This window comes from Cynoglossus semilaevis, unplaced genomic scaffold (genome assembly GCF_000523025.1).
Source record: "Cynoglossus semilaevis isolate Cse_v1.0 unplaced genomic scaffold, Cse_v1.0 scaffold1102, whole genome shotgun sequence".
NCBI lineage: Eukaryota > Metazoa > Chordata > Actinopteri > Pleuronectiformes > Cynoglossidae > Cynoglossus > Cynoglossus semilaevis.
Window position 1 is genome coordinate 522,144 of NW_007585110.1, and position 15,663 is coordinate 537,806.

General features: G+C 38.1%; 1 protein-coding gene across 3 annotated transcripts; it reads left to right on the top strand.

Annotated features, from left to right (window-relative positions):
• Nucleotides 1–10,202: 10,202 nt before the first annotated feature.
• On the top strand, nt 10,203–14,779 carry LOC103398423 (histamine H2 receptor). 3 transcript variants are annotated; one of them, XM_017030684.2, is made up of 3 exons: nt 10,203–11,649; nt 13,017–13,089; nt 13,309–14,779. In XM_017030684.2, exons 1-3 carry the CDS (start codon nt 10,866–10,868, stop codon nt 13,469–13,471), a joined length of 1,020 nt encoding a protein of 339 aa, XP_016886173.1. In that variant the 5' UTR covers nt 10,203–10,865; the 3' UTR covers nt 13,472–14,779. The 3 variants fall into 3 exon arrangements, with proteins under 3 accessions (XP_016886173.1, XP_016886174.1, XP_008335255.1); XM_017030685.2 differs by having other exon boundaries at nt 13,020–13,089; XM_008337033.3 differs by lacking the exon at nt 13,017–13,089 and having other exon boundaries at nt 10,204–11,649.
• The last annotated feature ends 884 nt before the right edge of the window (nt 14,780–15,663 follow it).

The window sequence follows — 15,663 nt, forward strand, 5'->3', positions numbered from 1 at the left end:
GACAAAAAATATTTAAATGTTGAGCAAAAAATCAAAATGATCTATGGATTGATAGCTTTGAAAATAATAATAAAAAAGTCCTACATAATTAAGAAAAGTGAATAAATAAATAAATAATAACTATATAAATGATTGGCGTCCACCTCTGTGCACTGGAGGACAGACAGACTGAGTTGTCCTCTGAGATTAAATGTCCAGTCTTTCTCTTTCTCAAGGTTTGCAGCAGTGCACATTTGACTATGATGTGCATTTATTATTTATTACTTGAAAGTTGGGTTACTTCAGGTCAGGGAGAGGTCACACTGACAAAGCACGAGCCAGCTGGGGAACGAGGATGACTACAGGTCGGCGACAGAAACTTTCTGCAGCCTGCTGTGAATTATAAAAACTTTAGCGCGGGGTTTCTCTGAGACCTTCCTTTAGGGACGCTTTTACTGTATGAGCATCATAATGAGGTGTGTGTGAGTGTGTGTGTGTGTGAGAGAGAGTGTGTCAGTGTCTCATCCAAATTTATAATGGCCACAAAGAACCTTGAGAGAGGTCAACCAAAAACACTCCTGTACAACAAATAAATTGGGAAATAATAATAATAATATATAAACTCTTTTCAAAAACCACTGTTCTGTATACTGCAGGAAAAGAAAGAGAACAGGAAGTAGATGTTTATGTTTTGGAAAAGAAAGATAGAGAACAGGAAGTAGATGTTTATGTTTTTGTGACTTATCCTATTGATGGAATTATTATACATGGGAAAGTGTGAAAAACGTGTGTAATGAAGTACAACTCATAATAGAACTTGTCTTTCTCTGTATAGTAATACACATGCTTTGTCACTACTGTAAAGGGTAGTGCTGGATATTCCTTAAATATGCCTGTGTGTCAGTATTGTCAGGTTAGACTCATAATAAATGGGAATGGAAATGAAATAAACAGACTCATCTCCACAAAATCTATGTTTGGATTCTTTTCTGCACGATGTAGAATTTTCGTGATTAAAAGGTATTTGTCCATCCATTCTCCACTGTGTCCAGTTCAGGGTCGATGGGCAGCCAATCCTTGCAGACATAGGACGAGGGAGAGTTACAAACAAATGTTCTATTCCCATTTAAACTGAAACGTATGGCCAATAACATTAAACACGATCCCTACTTCACAAGCCTTCGGAGTATCCTAAATTCTCTGTCCACCCTCGCTTCTATAATGTATTTGTACATATCCTGGCCATATATTTTGAGTTTATATTTAACATATACAAGTGTTTTATTAATATGCTCGTAGTAGTGTCTTTTGTCACTGTCCACTTTTCCAAAAACCAAACATTTCATACTTGTCAGACGTGCACCTGACTGTGACCATTGGGATTTTCATTCTTTTTCTAAGATCTCATCATCCTCTACTATTTTTATATTCCTCTACAGTTTTTTCACACCTGACTCATTTTATTTTGAGCTCCTCTGACAGCCGGTCCCTTGACCCTATTGTTTTTGTTGCCCTCAGCAGCTTTAGATGACTCCTCCAGTTCTGCCCACTCACCAAACACTGTCTTTATTCCAAGTCACCCGGTGCCACTCATCGACCCTTAAGTGCTGACAGAGTTTTTAAAGGTCAGGCACCTGGTTTTAAATATTAAACTTAATTATCCACAGAGTTCATTAGCATGCAGGCTTGTAAACAGTTGGGCTTGCTGAGGCATTTTCTGGAGTGAAAAATGCACTTTTTATATTGCAATTACTTGCACAAAAATGGCTGTTAGGAAAGATTAATTTAATGGTATTTTCTTTGTTAAACACAAGCAATCATTTATTTTTCAGCATGTTTTGGCTTCCCCTCTCCTCTGCCCCGCCCCTTTCTCTCTTTTGTTTCTCTGTGGCTGTGAATCATTCTGTCAGGTTGAATGAGTTGCCTTAAAATAAGGGTTGCATCATCATCATCATCATCATCATCATCATCATGCAGTGGCCAGTCAGTGTCAGCAGACTCAATTCCTCAAATACCTGTCGGATTTCTCCATTCCCAGTGTGATGTGATTTATGTTTTAAATCCCCATTACTTTCTCCGTGTTGTTGTGATCAATAAATCACAAATGTGACACCATGGCATTAAAAAGGGATTGAAATAAAAAGTTGCTTCTTTTGAGCTGTAGTAGAGGGAGTAAACTGTAGGCAAATGTTTCTGCAGCATCCATGCCTACACCACCACAAAAAGGGGGAGGGAAAAAAGTCACAAAAACTAGGTAATAATCATTTTTATTTTTAATTATATAAAAAACATCAATCCTTTCCTCCTGGCCTTTACCCTCCTCCTCTGGCTGATTGGACTGGTCCTGCTCTCTGGGAGCAGCATTGAGTTTTCAGAGGTGAATCCAGAAGCAATAATAAGAATAATAAAGTCCAAACAAACCTAAAGTCTCTGGTGGGAGAAGATGAAGAGTAGAAATCTGTGTTTACAGAGCTGCAGAAAGTAGCAGGAACAGTTTCCTTTAGCTTAACATGGTTGGTTGGCTAATCAATTAATAGCTCGTATTAATGTCAATAATGTTCCTCCAGCTGTTATAAAGGAGCCTGAGCTGTAATCTAGGTATAATGTAGGTTAATGCAGTAACCTTACAGTGGCTTTAGTAAAGATGGGAAGATCTGTTGTACCTTTGTATGTAGCTTAATTGACATCAGGTTAGCTAACATTTAGCTCATGTGTGACAATTGTGGTAAACTTTAGTGTCAAAGAGCACATCAATAATGCTAATACTCTGTATTTTAGCACTTCACTACTCTATAATATATACTGAGGTTTAATTATTCCTAAAAAAAACAAAAAAAATTGAAGTTGTTCCTCACCAGCAGAGAGGTGCAAAGACACAATATATTAAATAAATAATGTAGAAAAATGAGTGTGATAGTGTAGTATTCCGGCTGTCTTGAAAATCCATATACAGTAAAACCATGTACTAAACTATTTGCTAACATGGTATAGGTTTTAATTTTAATTTAATTTAATTTATTTATTTTTTAACTTTGATTTTTTTCAGTTTATAAAAGTACTAAAATCTATTAGCTTTTGCAACATTCTTGAGGTAAATATTTAAATAACAGGTGTGACTCAGTGTTATTAACAAAACAGTATGGGTTTATGAAGTTCCTCTGATTCATCAACGTCTGAACACTATTTCACTGACGAAGTGTGTGTCAGAAAATGTGTACATACATATTTTCCAGATAAGTGTCGCAGGGGAACTCACAGACGGATCTTTCAAATAAATAAGCCCATGAATGTAAATGTGCAGCTTTCTTTCTCTGTTTAATATCGTATTCTTTTTGGCTTTCACGGCCCTGATGCATCACAGGTGGTCGGGGAAATAACAGTAAACACAGCAGATGAAAGAAAGTTGTCAACTTTGTGAAACATGCCTTCCAACAGCTGCCAAAAAATATTTTTAAACTCTTTGCCAGAGTGAAGGCATTGGTATGTACTGTCATGAGTGTGTACTTTAACGAGTGTGTACTCTCATACTGATAGCTTTATTTGGCACCGATGATGTTGCCAGCATCCATATTCTATTTGATTAGAGTTATATTTCATCTTAGAGTCCTCAGGCCAATTAAACATCGGCTAATTGACTTTTTAATTCCAATGACAACAGTTCTAACTACATCACCACTATTTGAACTCTCTATATATTTTAATATATTTATATTTTGTACAAATTGTAATATATTTTGAGCATTTTTAATCATTTTGATTCTACCATTAAGGTTTTTTGCTGTACAATATTTCCCTTTTTCTCTTATCTTTTGGCTAGTTTTGATTCTTTGTCTCTTGTTAGTTTCAGAATCTGATGTACTTCAAATGCACTCTGCCGGAAAAAACCCTGCTAATTTAGAATCCCTTCAAATTCAGATAAAAACGAGGTCATGTTAAGTGGCTGCAACAAAAATGAGATAAAAGAGAACCATATTATCCACATGCTGATACACTGTGGTGACAGAGCTGTGCTGACAGTCAAACCACAGCAGTTTTATTTGACTTTATTGAATGTGGTTCTTGAACAGACTCAGAGTTAGTCCAACCTGGAATAAACAGCAGTGTTTGTAACAGGAGGGAACAATAACCCCGTAATATGAGCATTCTTGACCATTTAGTGGTTAAAAACTACATTCATTCATTCATTCATGCATTCATGATCCACTCCTTCATCTTGTGCAGGGTTGCTGCTAGCTGGAGCCAATCCCAGCTGCCAATGAGTGAGGGTGGGCTGGTGCCCTGGAGTGTCCAATTTTCCTAATCTGCATATTTTTTAGATTAAAAAAAAATACTAAAAATTGCCACTGTGTGGCCAAAAGTGGTAAAAACCCGAACTGGAAAACATTGTTACAAGGATATCTGCACATTGTGTGAAGATATAATTAACAGTCATCAGAGATACAAAAAAGTTGTAAGTTGTTTGTCTGATTTCATCCCTTGGTGACCTGTCTGGTTATGCAAAACGTCACATTTCCATTAATTTTGTCAGATATTTTCCTTTCAAACGCTGCTCAGAATTCCCTTTGTCTCCCCTGGGTTTAACAGTGTCTGTAGAGTGTATTTTTAGAATCTTTGCAGTGTTCAGTACATATGTACACATACACAAGTATATTGGTATTATCATATTATATATATATATTTTCTGAATTTGACATAATGAGTACAAATTAACATTGGCTTTGACTTAAAAAGAAATACAATACTAGAAATTCTTATTTAAAGCACATCATTTGTGGATATGGATTAAGACCAACGACATCCTCCTACACTGATGACAGACTGAACAAAAAGAAAAGACATATACAGCCATTAGTAAAGACACACACACTGAAACAATACACAGACATATGCTGTATAGACATCACTGAAAAGAATTATTAGCACTGTTTTCTCCAGACATAAGGATCATTTCTATAGTCGGACAGTTCTAGTCCCCGTCTCATCTGCTGTGCTATCAGTGTTGGGTATTGTTTTTGAGGTTTTTTTAGCAGGCTTTGGTCTGGATTGCATGAGTCCTTCTCACTTTGTGACCTCAAAGCCCATTTCCATACAGGCCTCCAGTGACTTTTTGACACATCAATTATAAACAGATCTGAGTCATTTACCACCGGTTTGAACGGGTCCTGGCAGAGTGTCATTTTCTACCAATACTGTTTTGTTTGAACTGTGGTCTGGTAAAACCTCAAACTTTCACAAGTAAGTCTCCTTTTGATGGTGCAGACGTCAATCAAACACCATACTGCCCCCTTTGAACACACCACTAACTGGAACAAGCCCAGTTTAAGAGCAGAGTCAATTTGTTTCTGAAAATTATAGTTATCAGAACACAACTAGCATCACATCCCACTGACAAAAAACAACTGATTTAAGCAAGTGAGGACAAAAACCTTTTGCAGAAAATATTGACTAATCAGTTAAAAAGGCATGGCACGTTTACACACTGAAAATTACAAGAATACTAATATTTACTATTGTTATAATTTAAAATTATTTACATTTTTATCCTTTTGGTTTTTATGTTACTGCAGTCATCTACATATTAAAGTCTCCACTGACTTCTGCACAAACACAAAGTAACGCTTTGCAGTGCAATCTGTCTCTCTCCTACTGATGGAGCAGACACACTACTATAGGTGCAGGTGAACTTGTCCTTCAGTATTGTTTCTTTTTACACTCTTGAAGTGGAAAATAACATGTTAGAGTTGGAGTTGCTAGGCAAGAGGAGGAGAGGAAGACCTCCAAGGAGATTTGTGGATGTTGTAAAAAAGGACATGTTGTAGAAGAGGAGGCAGGAGATAGGGTGAGATGGAGGCAGATGATTTGCTGTGGCGACCCCTGCTGAGAACCACTGAAAGAAGCAAAAGAAATGAAAATAATAAAAATCCTTGTCTTAGATATCTGACAATTTAAATGACCAATACCATGAACACCACCTTGTTGTTATCATGTTTCATCAGCGTGGATGACCATATGTTTCAATAACAACAGCTGCAAACATGTTTGTAAGATTTCCTCTGTATACGCTTCATCTAACACAGTCATTTAGCTTGGTGTACAACTGTAAACAAGCTTCTAATGTTGTCATGTTTGTTTGATTAGTCCGTCAACTATGCACAGCCTCCACAGGCACACAAACAGCTGCACAGCAAATATGCACTGCCTGTAATGTAATGGACTTCTTTTGCTCTCACATTTTCCCTCTCACTGTCACATGCTGCATGTTACTCTGCATCAGAGTTATGATACATGTGTATGATGTCACTTAGAAAATATTTCTCAGGAGAATCACATGGAAACAGGTGATAAAGAAGAGAACAGAGAGGGGAACCACAAGGGAGACTTCAAGCTGTTGTATAATAAGATATCGTAGAGATAATAGAAAGAAATCTTTAATTCTTCTCTGTCTTGATTATTTCTACAGGAGTATACTGTGTTTTGTTGCTCTGTTATTTTTTTAAAGCACCAGCATGTATTTGTTTGTCTTAACAAACTCAACTAAAACTTATTTGACTGCATCAGTCAGTAGTTCTCAGTAGTCGCTGCCAAAGAATTGTGTGGATGTTTGTGTTTGAAACATTGGCAATCTCAAAAGGTCAAATCGATGAGTCCAGCTTTTCTGACACTTAAACAGCTCAAATGTTTTGCATAGAGATTTGAGAGTCCAGTCACATTACCACACGAAGCATTATTCTTTGTAGGATATGTGGTGAAAGACAGAATATTTACCCCCAAACCCTTTGATCATTTACTGGACCAGTGTTGAAGTAGTACAAAGCTGCAGTGCTTCAAACAGGTCATAACTAAAAATGGTGTTATCGGGTCCGAAAGTGGTATTTTAATAATACTTAATTTTTCATTTTCATTTTTTTACTTGCAAAATGCATAGGAAAATGTTGTGTTTTGTTTCTCTGGCGATGTTAAACTGCAGATATTTCTCTGCCATTATGGTAAAAAAAAGCTGTCTTTTCATTGACTGACTCCAATCAATACACTTTCCCTGTTGCCTTGCTGCTTCCGTCTCACGCTGTTTTTCCAGGGGAAAAACAAAAACACCACTGCAAACCAAAAATCCTTTCGCCCTTTTCTGTTGAAAAATCATTACATATTGCAGGGATTAAAGTTACTTTTAGGATAAAAAAAAATGTTACAAGAATGGAGGCATTATTTTTGCCACAGCTGCAGAGGCGTTTGGATATTGTTCATTTGGAACGACTTTGTTACATTTGAATAGGATTCATCAGTACTTCCCTTTTTGATGTGCAGTTCGTGAATTTACAGTATATTCAAGTACACATGCGATGTTTACTCCATTCATTTTACTGCACTTATCTCTGCACACAGCATGAGATTGTCTCCCTTATTGTCCAGGGGGTGTTTATGCTGGTGTGTAGGCAGGAGAAAAGGGATGTATCTCAGACTCCACTTTAATAACATTCAACCCAGCAGGTCTGTTTTGTCTGCACTGACAGAGCCCTGTTATCTGTTTGACAGAGTGTCAGGAAGAGACAGCAGGTTTGCACAGAATTACCCATTAAACCTGACCACCGTATTGTCTCCCCTAAAACATCACAGATCAACTCTCACCAGTGGTGCTGTGTTGTTCCCTACAGACACACACACACACACACAAACACGTGTGCGCAGAGTAAGAGATCAAATCAATGGCTGCCTTCCTACACACGAGGAAACACTGTGCAGTAGGTGTCCAACGGAGGCGTCCGCCCACTCACAGGATACACACTTAAAAGTGTGTGTGTTTAAATTCATCCTGGCTGTATCTCACTTGTTTTCACAGCTACTACATTTAGAGATGCACCTTTGGTCAGTGCTTACACTCTTACACAAAAGCTGCAGTATTACACAAACACTGTGTTGATGTCACATAAAAACAAACTCTAAGCAAACGCGGAGGTTCGCTTCACTCTCAGCTGATTATTATGAATGGATGGAAACCAAATGAAAATGTCACTTTTAGAAAAGAAATACATAGATCATAAAGGTGAGATGTTAAGAAAGGAACTGGATGTGTTGCTGGATTTTAGTTTTTGCTCTTTAAATATTTTATTGTTCCATCACATAACGATGTGATGTCAGTTAACAAAGTAAAAACAAAATGAAAGAAATGAATTTACTGTGATATAATCATTTGATGAGTTATATTCTATACATCCAATTATATATTTTACTAAAAAAATATATTTAGAGACCTTGAACTACGCTATTAAGTATAATGGTTAACGAAAAGACACTTACTAGTCAAACATAAAATGCATTTAAGAAAGAAATATGGAGACTTGTGACCCAAAGAACACTGTACTGCCAGAGGACAGAGTCTGAGTTATACAGTTTTAACACCACTGTGAATTGTTTGCAGGTGAAAGGAATTAATGGAAAAAAGTTTATGACATTTTTTTCACAGCAGACTACAAGGAGTCAGCACCAAAACTGGGTCTTCACTGGTGTGTCTGTGTTTTAGAATTCTGTGTAAAACTCAAGAAAGTACTTCAGAAATACTTCAACAAGTATGCAATGTTAAAGGAGCCAATCATACAGAATATCATTTTTGTCCAACACCATCTGATTTTGAAATGAGACAGAATTGGGTGAGGGACACGCAATACAGTACTACACAGCAAAAATGAAGAAGTATGACTGGGGGAGGTAGAATATTAACCCAGAGTCTGAGTCCATCCCCCTCCTCCAGGCCTCATGTTAGACATCACCAGGAGAAATCTGCTCATTAGAGCAGCTGGAAACTCATATATCAAACACAGATAGCTGTCAGTTTTCGTCCAGGGGATCTGGCTGTAGTGGCAGAACACAGAAGAGCTCCGTATCTGGAGGACATACACAATATATACAGTATATGTATTGTGTATTTACAGTCTACCCTGAGTGAAGGTACTTTATATGAAAACCTTCTCCCCTGACAAAGCTGCTGTGGTGCTAAAACATTAATAAGTAGTAGCAGTGGATTCTCTAAATAAATATTAATGAGGTGGTGAGAATGGTGATTACACTGTATATTTAAAATTACACAACCTGCTTTCTGTTCCACTCCTCCTATTTTTAAACTGATTAACTGTAAGCTGTGTGAAATGTATCTTTATCTAAAGGAAAGGATCAAAGAGGGACTTTGGCATGGGAAATTGATTGTGAGTCCGAAATATAAGAAAATCACGGCAAGTTTTCTTGTCCCTGGGGATGCATGAAGTTGGTGACGATCCCTGGCGAGAGTGTGTATGTGTTCTTTGATGGACTGACTGTCACACAAAAGACTTACCTCTGAAACAAATGGTTACATGACTGGAAAAGGTCAGCGGCAGTCTTCACTGTTCGTTTCACTGCCCGCTGCTTTGCTTTTTGGTTTTGATTTTTCTTTTTCTTTTTTTCTATTTTTCTAATAGGAGAGGAGCTAGCAGAAATCAGTGTCACAGAAACACAACTAGGAGTGAGAGTCAGACACTGATGGTCTGAGGTTGTAGAAATAGGGCACTGATTGGTTGTGACCTCTCAGCCTGACAGGTCACATGTACATTTTGTATGGGACCTTTCTTTTTTGCAGTGATAAATTGGTGACCAACTCAGTCCTGTGGCTGGCAGGGAAACCTAACAGAGTGAGGCAGCCTGTAAACACTGAGCTCAGTTGAGTCTGTGTGCTTTGAAATAGCAACTTCTTTTAAATGAATAAGATCATGCATTAATAATAAACCCACAGTATTATACTCTGTTTTGCACACAAAGTTCTTCTAAAAAGTTCCTCTAAAAGTTCCAACAGACGTCATCAGTCAGGACAGGTTGGCAGCTTCGGTTTGAGATGACAAAGATATTTTTGCTTATACATTAAAGTCACCTGGCACAAAGAAATATTCAACATAAAGATTTTGAAATTTTTGAGCAGTGAGATTGTTCGGAGTCTAGAAGTGAAGGGAGAAATAGTTAATACTGAGCAAAAGACCTGGCATAAATACCTGAAGACAGGAGCAGTTCATCACAAGTTCAAGTCTTTGTATCTGGTTCCTGTTAATCCCTCTTAATCTCCCTTTCTTCAGTACTTAAAAACAATCCTTCATGTACTCAAAATCATAAATAATAATTTGCAGAATTGAAAATAAAAATGTTTGCAAATGTTGCAAAAAAAAAACCTGCTTGGATTCTGCATAGAAATACAAAGGTGATTTTATTTATTTTTTTCTCTGGTATGGCAGGTGAAACAATAATAAATTGTCAACAACTTTCTTCTTGTAGTTATACTTTAAAATATGGAACATTAATACTGTACTTAGAATATACATAGTACGTATCACTGCCATCTCTGTTGCAATTAATTGCTGGTAAAACAAAAAAGCAACATTTGGGTGACATATTTAACATGAAGTTCAATAAAAAGTACATTTAAAGAACGAGGTCACAGGGTGGGGTGAGGAGGGGTTTCATCATACCTGTCTTTGTCTGCCACAAATAACCCCACTAAGACAGATATAGTTCACCTTAGTTTGCAATCATGGATATAAATGATTTGTGTTACTCTGCCGCCCCTTAAACATCATTCTTCATCCATACAATTTTTAAATATTTAAAAAGTTGTTTTTTTATGTGGCAATGGAAAATAAAAGCAAAGTCCTGATAAGCTGGTGTCTGACAAGTGTGTGTCAGCAGAGTGGCAGTTGTCCTGGTCAATAATTACTGCAGGTGTGCTGCTGAGGAGCTCCGTTGAAGACACTTGTTGCTGCAGTGCGACTTTACTCTTACTGTTTCTCTTGTCTGAGTTCAGACAAAATGCTGTCCGTCGGTGGTTTATGACTCGGTCGCGTCCATGCGACTGTGGGAATAAATAAAGCAGAAGTATGTTCGAGTCTGTGAACCTGTCGAGATCTGATGACTTAAACCTGTCAGGTGTGGAGCTCACTCACCGCTCCATCAAAGTGAGCATCATCATCACCCTGGGCGTCATCATCACTTTAGGAAACATCGCCGTTCTCCTGGTCATCACTTCGTCCGTGGCCGGTTGGTCCAGAAGTTCTCGGTACTTTCTGCTGTCCCTCACCGCCGCAGACTCAGCCTTCGGGCTGCTCGTCATGCCGCTGAACCTCAGTGTGAGTCTGCTGAAGGACTACAGTGAAGGTCCAGATCTCCTCTGTCACATCGTGGCCTTCTGCAACGCCACTATCTACTCCACCTGCATGTACACTCTGGCCACCATCAGCCTGGAGCGGTACATCGCAGTATTTTACCCCCTGCAGTACTCATCTCTGATGACCAGAAAAAGGACGCTGCTTCTCATCGCCTTCTCCTGGTGCTTCCCTCCATGTTTACTGGCGCCAATAACATTCCCTGATGGAATCATCGAGGTCCACTTCTCCAACGCGTCACTGGTCTGCAATCCGTCCTACTCCACCAATGTGGGCTACTCCATAAGTTTGACCTGTTTCATATTTTTCCCCTGCTCGGGCATCATGACCTTTGCCAACCTGAGGGTGTGGTGCGCTGCCAAGAGGCAGAGACTGAAACTGCGCAAATACTACTGTGAGCGTCGCAGCAGGCACAACGTGGCGTCCAGGGTGTTGGTGCCGGTGATGGCAGCCTACTACACCTGCTGGACACCGTGCATGGCAGCTATGATCTATAATGGTAAGTTGTAGCCAGGAACTTAGGGGGTGGAGATTATCATTGTCAGTGTGCTGCAGTAAAATAAAAGTAAGAGTAAATTCTAGTAACATAATCGCAGTTCCTCTGAAATCAAAGAAGTCTGATGAAAGAAGTTTGATGAAGTTGACTGACAGATAAAAGAAGCAGTTTTTATTTATGGTGCATTTCAGTGGCTGATTGAAGGTGTGGAAAAGCCCACCGTTCAAAATCCAGGCCAACCTGGCGCATATTCCCACCTTTGTCCCCTGTCCACTGAATGTGCTGCCAACTGCATAAGGGAAGGCCGATTGTATTTTTTTTTAATTAAAAAAAAGTCAAGGGTGCAGCCTAAAAAATACCAAAGTTATTTATTTTTTGTGTGCATGTATGAGCTCAAGTGTGCCCAACTGGAGATTATTACTGGCTGAGACTGTTCCATTCACATTTGCTTGACCTTTAGACTGACAAGGGAAGAAACCAAGTCTGAAGTTATTGTATTTTTATTTTAGGAGGCCAGATTTAATTGAGTAACAGAAATAGATTTTTACTAATTTGCATTTGGATCGCTATTCATTAACAATAGAGCAACTTAACATTTCTCATTTTTATTTTATATGAATTATTTTTACATACTATGTGTGCTTTTTTTATGCTACACTGGAAATGGATGATATGAAGGATATTCGAGCATACTGTGTAAGGTCAATGCTAGAGATTCTTCAAACTGTACTCTAATGATTGGTGTTAGTCACAGTCAGCGCTAATGCTGTATAATTTGAATGTGTAAATGAGACGAATCAATGCACAATGAATTCAATTTCTATTTTAATTTATTCTTCTTTCTAAATATTGTATCTGCTGTTTCAACCAAGAATGTTGTGACAGTAACAACTGCCAGAAATTATTTATGCAGTGATGGATGTCAATGCACTGATTCATGGCCAAATCATTGAGTCAAGCTCTCGACTTTTAATTCTCATCTCACCGTCCGTGTGCTGTTTTGGAAATGGTGCTGATGGTGGAGTCACAGCTGAATGTTTCCTTTGCTGAATATTTGTAGAATAAATAAAGGTGACGTGTGTATAAATATTATAAGATGCTGAAACCATCAGTGGGTGAAGGGCTATAGTTCACCAGTCCATCATTTCTATTGGCAATGTAGAGAATTCCATTAACACAACCTCAGTTTGTATATTTCGAACTTTAAGAGAAACCCCATGCACACACAGGACGAACATTAAAATGCAATACAGAAATACCACCGGGCAATGGTGATTGAACTGTTGATCTACCTGGTGTGAGGCAAGAGTCTATACCACCGTCTTTTTTCTCTTATTTCTCTTATATTGCCTGTTGTCTGGTGGCCAAAGCAGTGGACTTGTCTGGAAGGTTGCAGATTCAAATCCACCAGCCACCAGGTTCCACTGAGGTGCACTGGGCATGGTACCGTCCCCACACACTGCTGCCTGGGCGCTCAGCTTGAGCTGCCACAAACTCAATATGATATTGGACAAATATTGTTGTGTGCTGTGTCACACTGAAAATAAATCAGTTTCACTTTACTATTTTTTTAAGATCAACACAGTGGATCTTTTTTTTTTTCATCCTGGCTTTTTTGCATAATTTCCTCATTTCTAATCCTCCATCTTTCCATCCCAACAGCAGTCTCGGGTCAGACCGTATCAGAGTGGATAGAGTTTGTCATTGTATGGCTACCCGCCTGCAATGGCTTCCTGAACTGTATCTTCTATTTCTGGATCAACCGGAGCTTCCGGAGAAAATTTCACCTGGTCCTCCAGAGGTTGACTGTGTCCTTGTGTCCTAAACTGGCCGAGACTCTGGGATGCTGCAACATGTCCAAATCACAGTTTGTGACTGTTCTGGATAACAACAACACTGTTCACGGCCGTTCTTCCAGCGTATCCTCCACCTGCACCCTCATCTCAGTAGTTTAGGATTTTCGGACTCCACAAACACAAACAGTATTGATGCTTCTCCATACATTTCTTGTCATCTTAGTTTAGTCAAGGCTGATAACTCAAGTCAGGCTAATCAATAGGGTTGTATGTAGCTGTAGGTCAGAGGTCATAGTGGCAATGATTCATGTTGTAAAATAAATGGGTTGATACAAAGGCTTTAGAGGGGGCTATTATAAAAGTCATTACATTTGTGATTAAAGTTATATTAATTTGTATAAATTAGTTTCCTTTTAGTGTTTTAATCAATCCCCTTCACAATAACAGGTATATTTCATTTATACCTTCATCTACTATCTTTCTTTTTTATTCATTCACATTCAACAGAATAGCTGTGACTTCTGTCAGAGTCGACCTCTGCCCAACCTTTTAAAATGTTTTATAGTAAGCCATCAACCTTGTCTCCGCCCCACTCGTACCTCAATCATTAATCTGTGTGCAGTTGTATAACCTTCAGCCATTTAATAGTGTCTGCTGTCAGTTGTTTGGACTTTTTCTCAGTTTAACACAAAGTTTACTCCTCATAACAAGCTAACATATATATTTTTCAATATCCCAGACATTACAATCCAAACCTCACGTAGAGTCAGTTGAAGGATTCAAGGATTTGTCAAGCTCGAATTCCATTCATACATGGTTGAAAGTTTTGGTGTATTAGAGCTTGTGGAAGTTAACCTTTAACTCGCATCATTTCGATATATGCAAGGAGAAAAGCGATTAAACAGCAACACATTAAAAGGTCAGCATATTTGTGCCAGAGAGCCAGGAATGACTTTTGAAGCTTGGGTTGCTTATTTAGAGAAATTAAGGCCAAGAACGTACTTTCAGTATCAGCGCTCCTGTCTTAGTCTGAAAAGACTCTAACTTCCTCATCTGCTGTTCCCTTATCGCAATGAAAAAACAGGAGCTTATTTCCTGAGAAAGAACCTAAAATTCAGTACTGTTTTATTCAAGAAATTTTACCCGTTATTGCTTCTTGATGTTGTGATCATTGAGCATTTGCCCTCGATGAGCTGTAAAAAGATCAGTGTGTTGATTAAAACCTGGCACTAAATTGTACAGGGAAGGTGAAAAGTGTTTTTCTTAATTTGTAATACTGTTTAAAATGATTGTTTGATATTGGATTAATTTATTGAATAAAGCATTGTGCATTTAAATTGTTTATCTTTTTCTGTTTCACATGTGAATGTCTTAATGCTCCAAGAGTTCTTTGCTGCTTGTGATGTTTTCCTCCAGATGTCATTCATTATGGTAATATTCATTATTTTTAGGCATTTTAATGTTAGCAAACTGTTTAAAATATGGATATAAGGCTAAATTACTTATTGATTTATTAGTAGACTAGTGTTCTATAATAAAGTACAAAGCATGATTCTGCTTATTGTAATTGTTTTTTCTCTTTTTTTGCAGGACTTAATTACAAAATGAAAAATGGAGGGTCAAATGGAAGAACGGTGTAAAAAGGAAATGAAAAGGTGTGTAAGAATCTTGCTTAATGCCTTTATATACAGCAGATGTCAAATGAAATATTTACAGTTGACCACATGCACTTCTATTTATATTATTATAACAGAAGAACATGAAAGTGATTGTTTTTCAAAATAAAATACCATTCCAAAAATTCAAATATTTTTATTCATTCTGTGCAGCTCAGTGCTGGTCCACAGCCATAGCCATCTTTATTTTTCAACCAAACTGTGTATTTTTAGACCTGGTCAGACACCAAGGACCATGACTGAGATTTTGCAAAAATGTATTATATGGCTTCAGGTTGGTTTTATAGATTTTCTTTTTCTCTGGCTCACTCTCATAGAATGAAGTAAAGCTGGGACTGTTGTGGACTAGGTGTGGGTCAGGCAGTTAATTGTCCCACTGCAGGTTTCCGTGCCATTGTTTCTGTTGGTTTCTTGTTTATTCGTGTTGCATCCACAAGCTTTCCTCTCCTGTTTGGAGATTTATTTTTCCCTCACTGTTTTTTATTTTTTCGAGGCCACTAGTGTGCTGTGCATTTTCAGTCTCAGACACTGTTAAGAAAGACTGC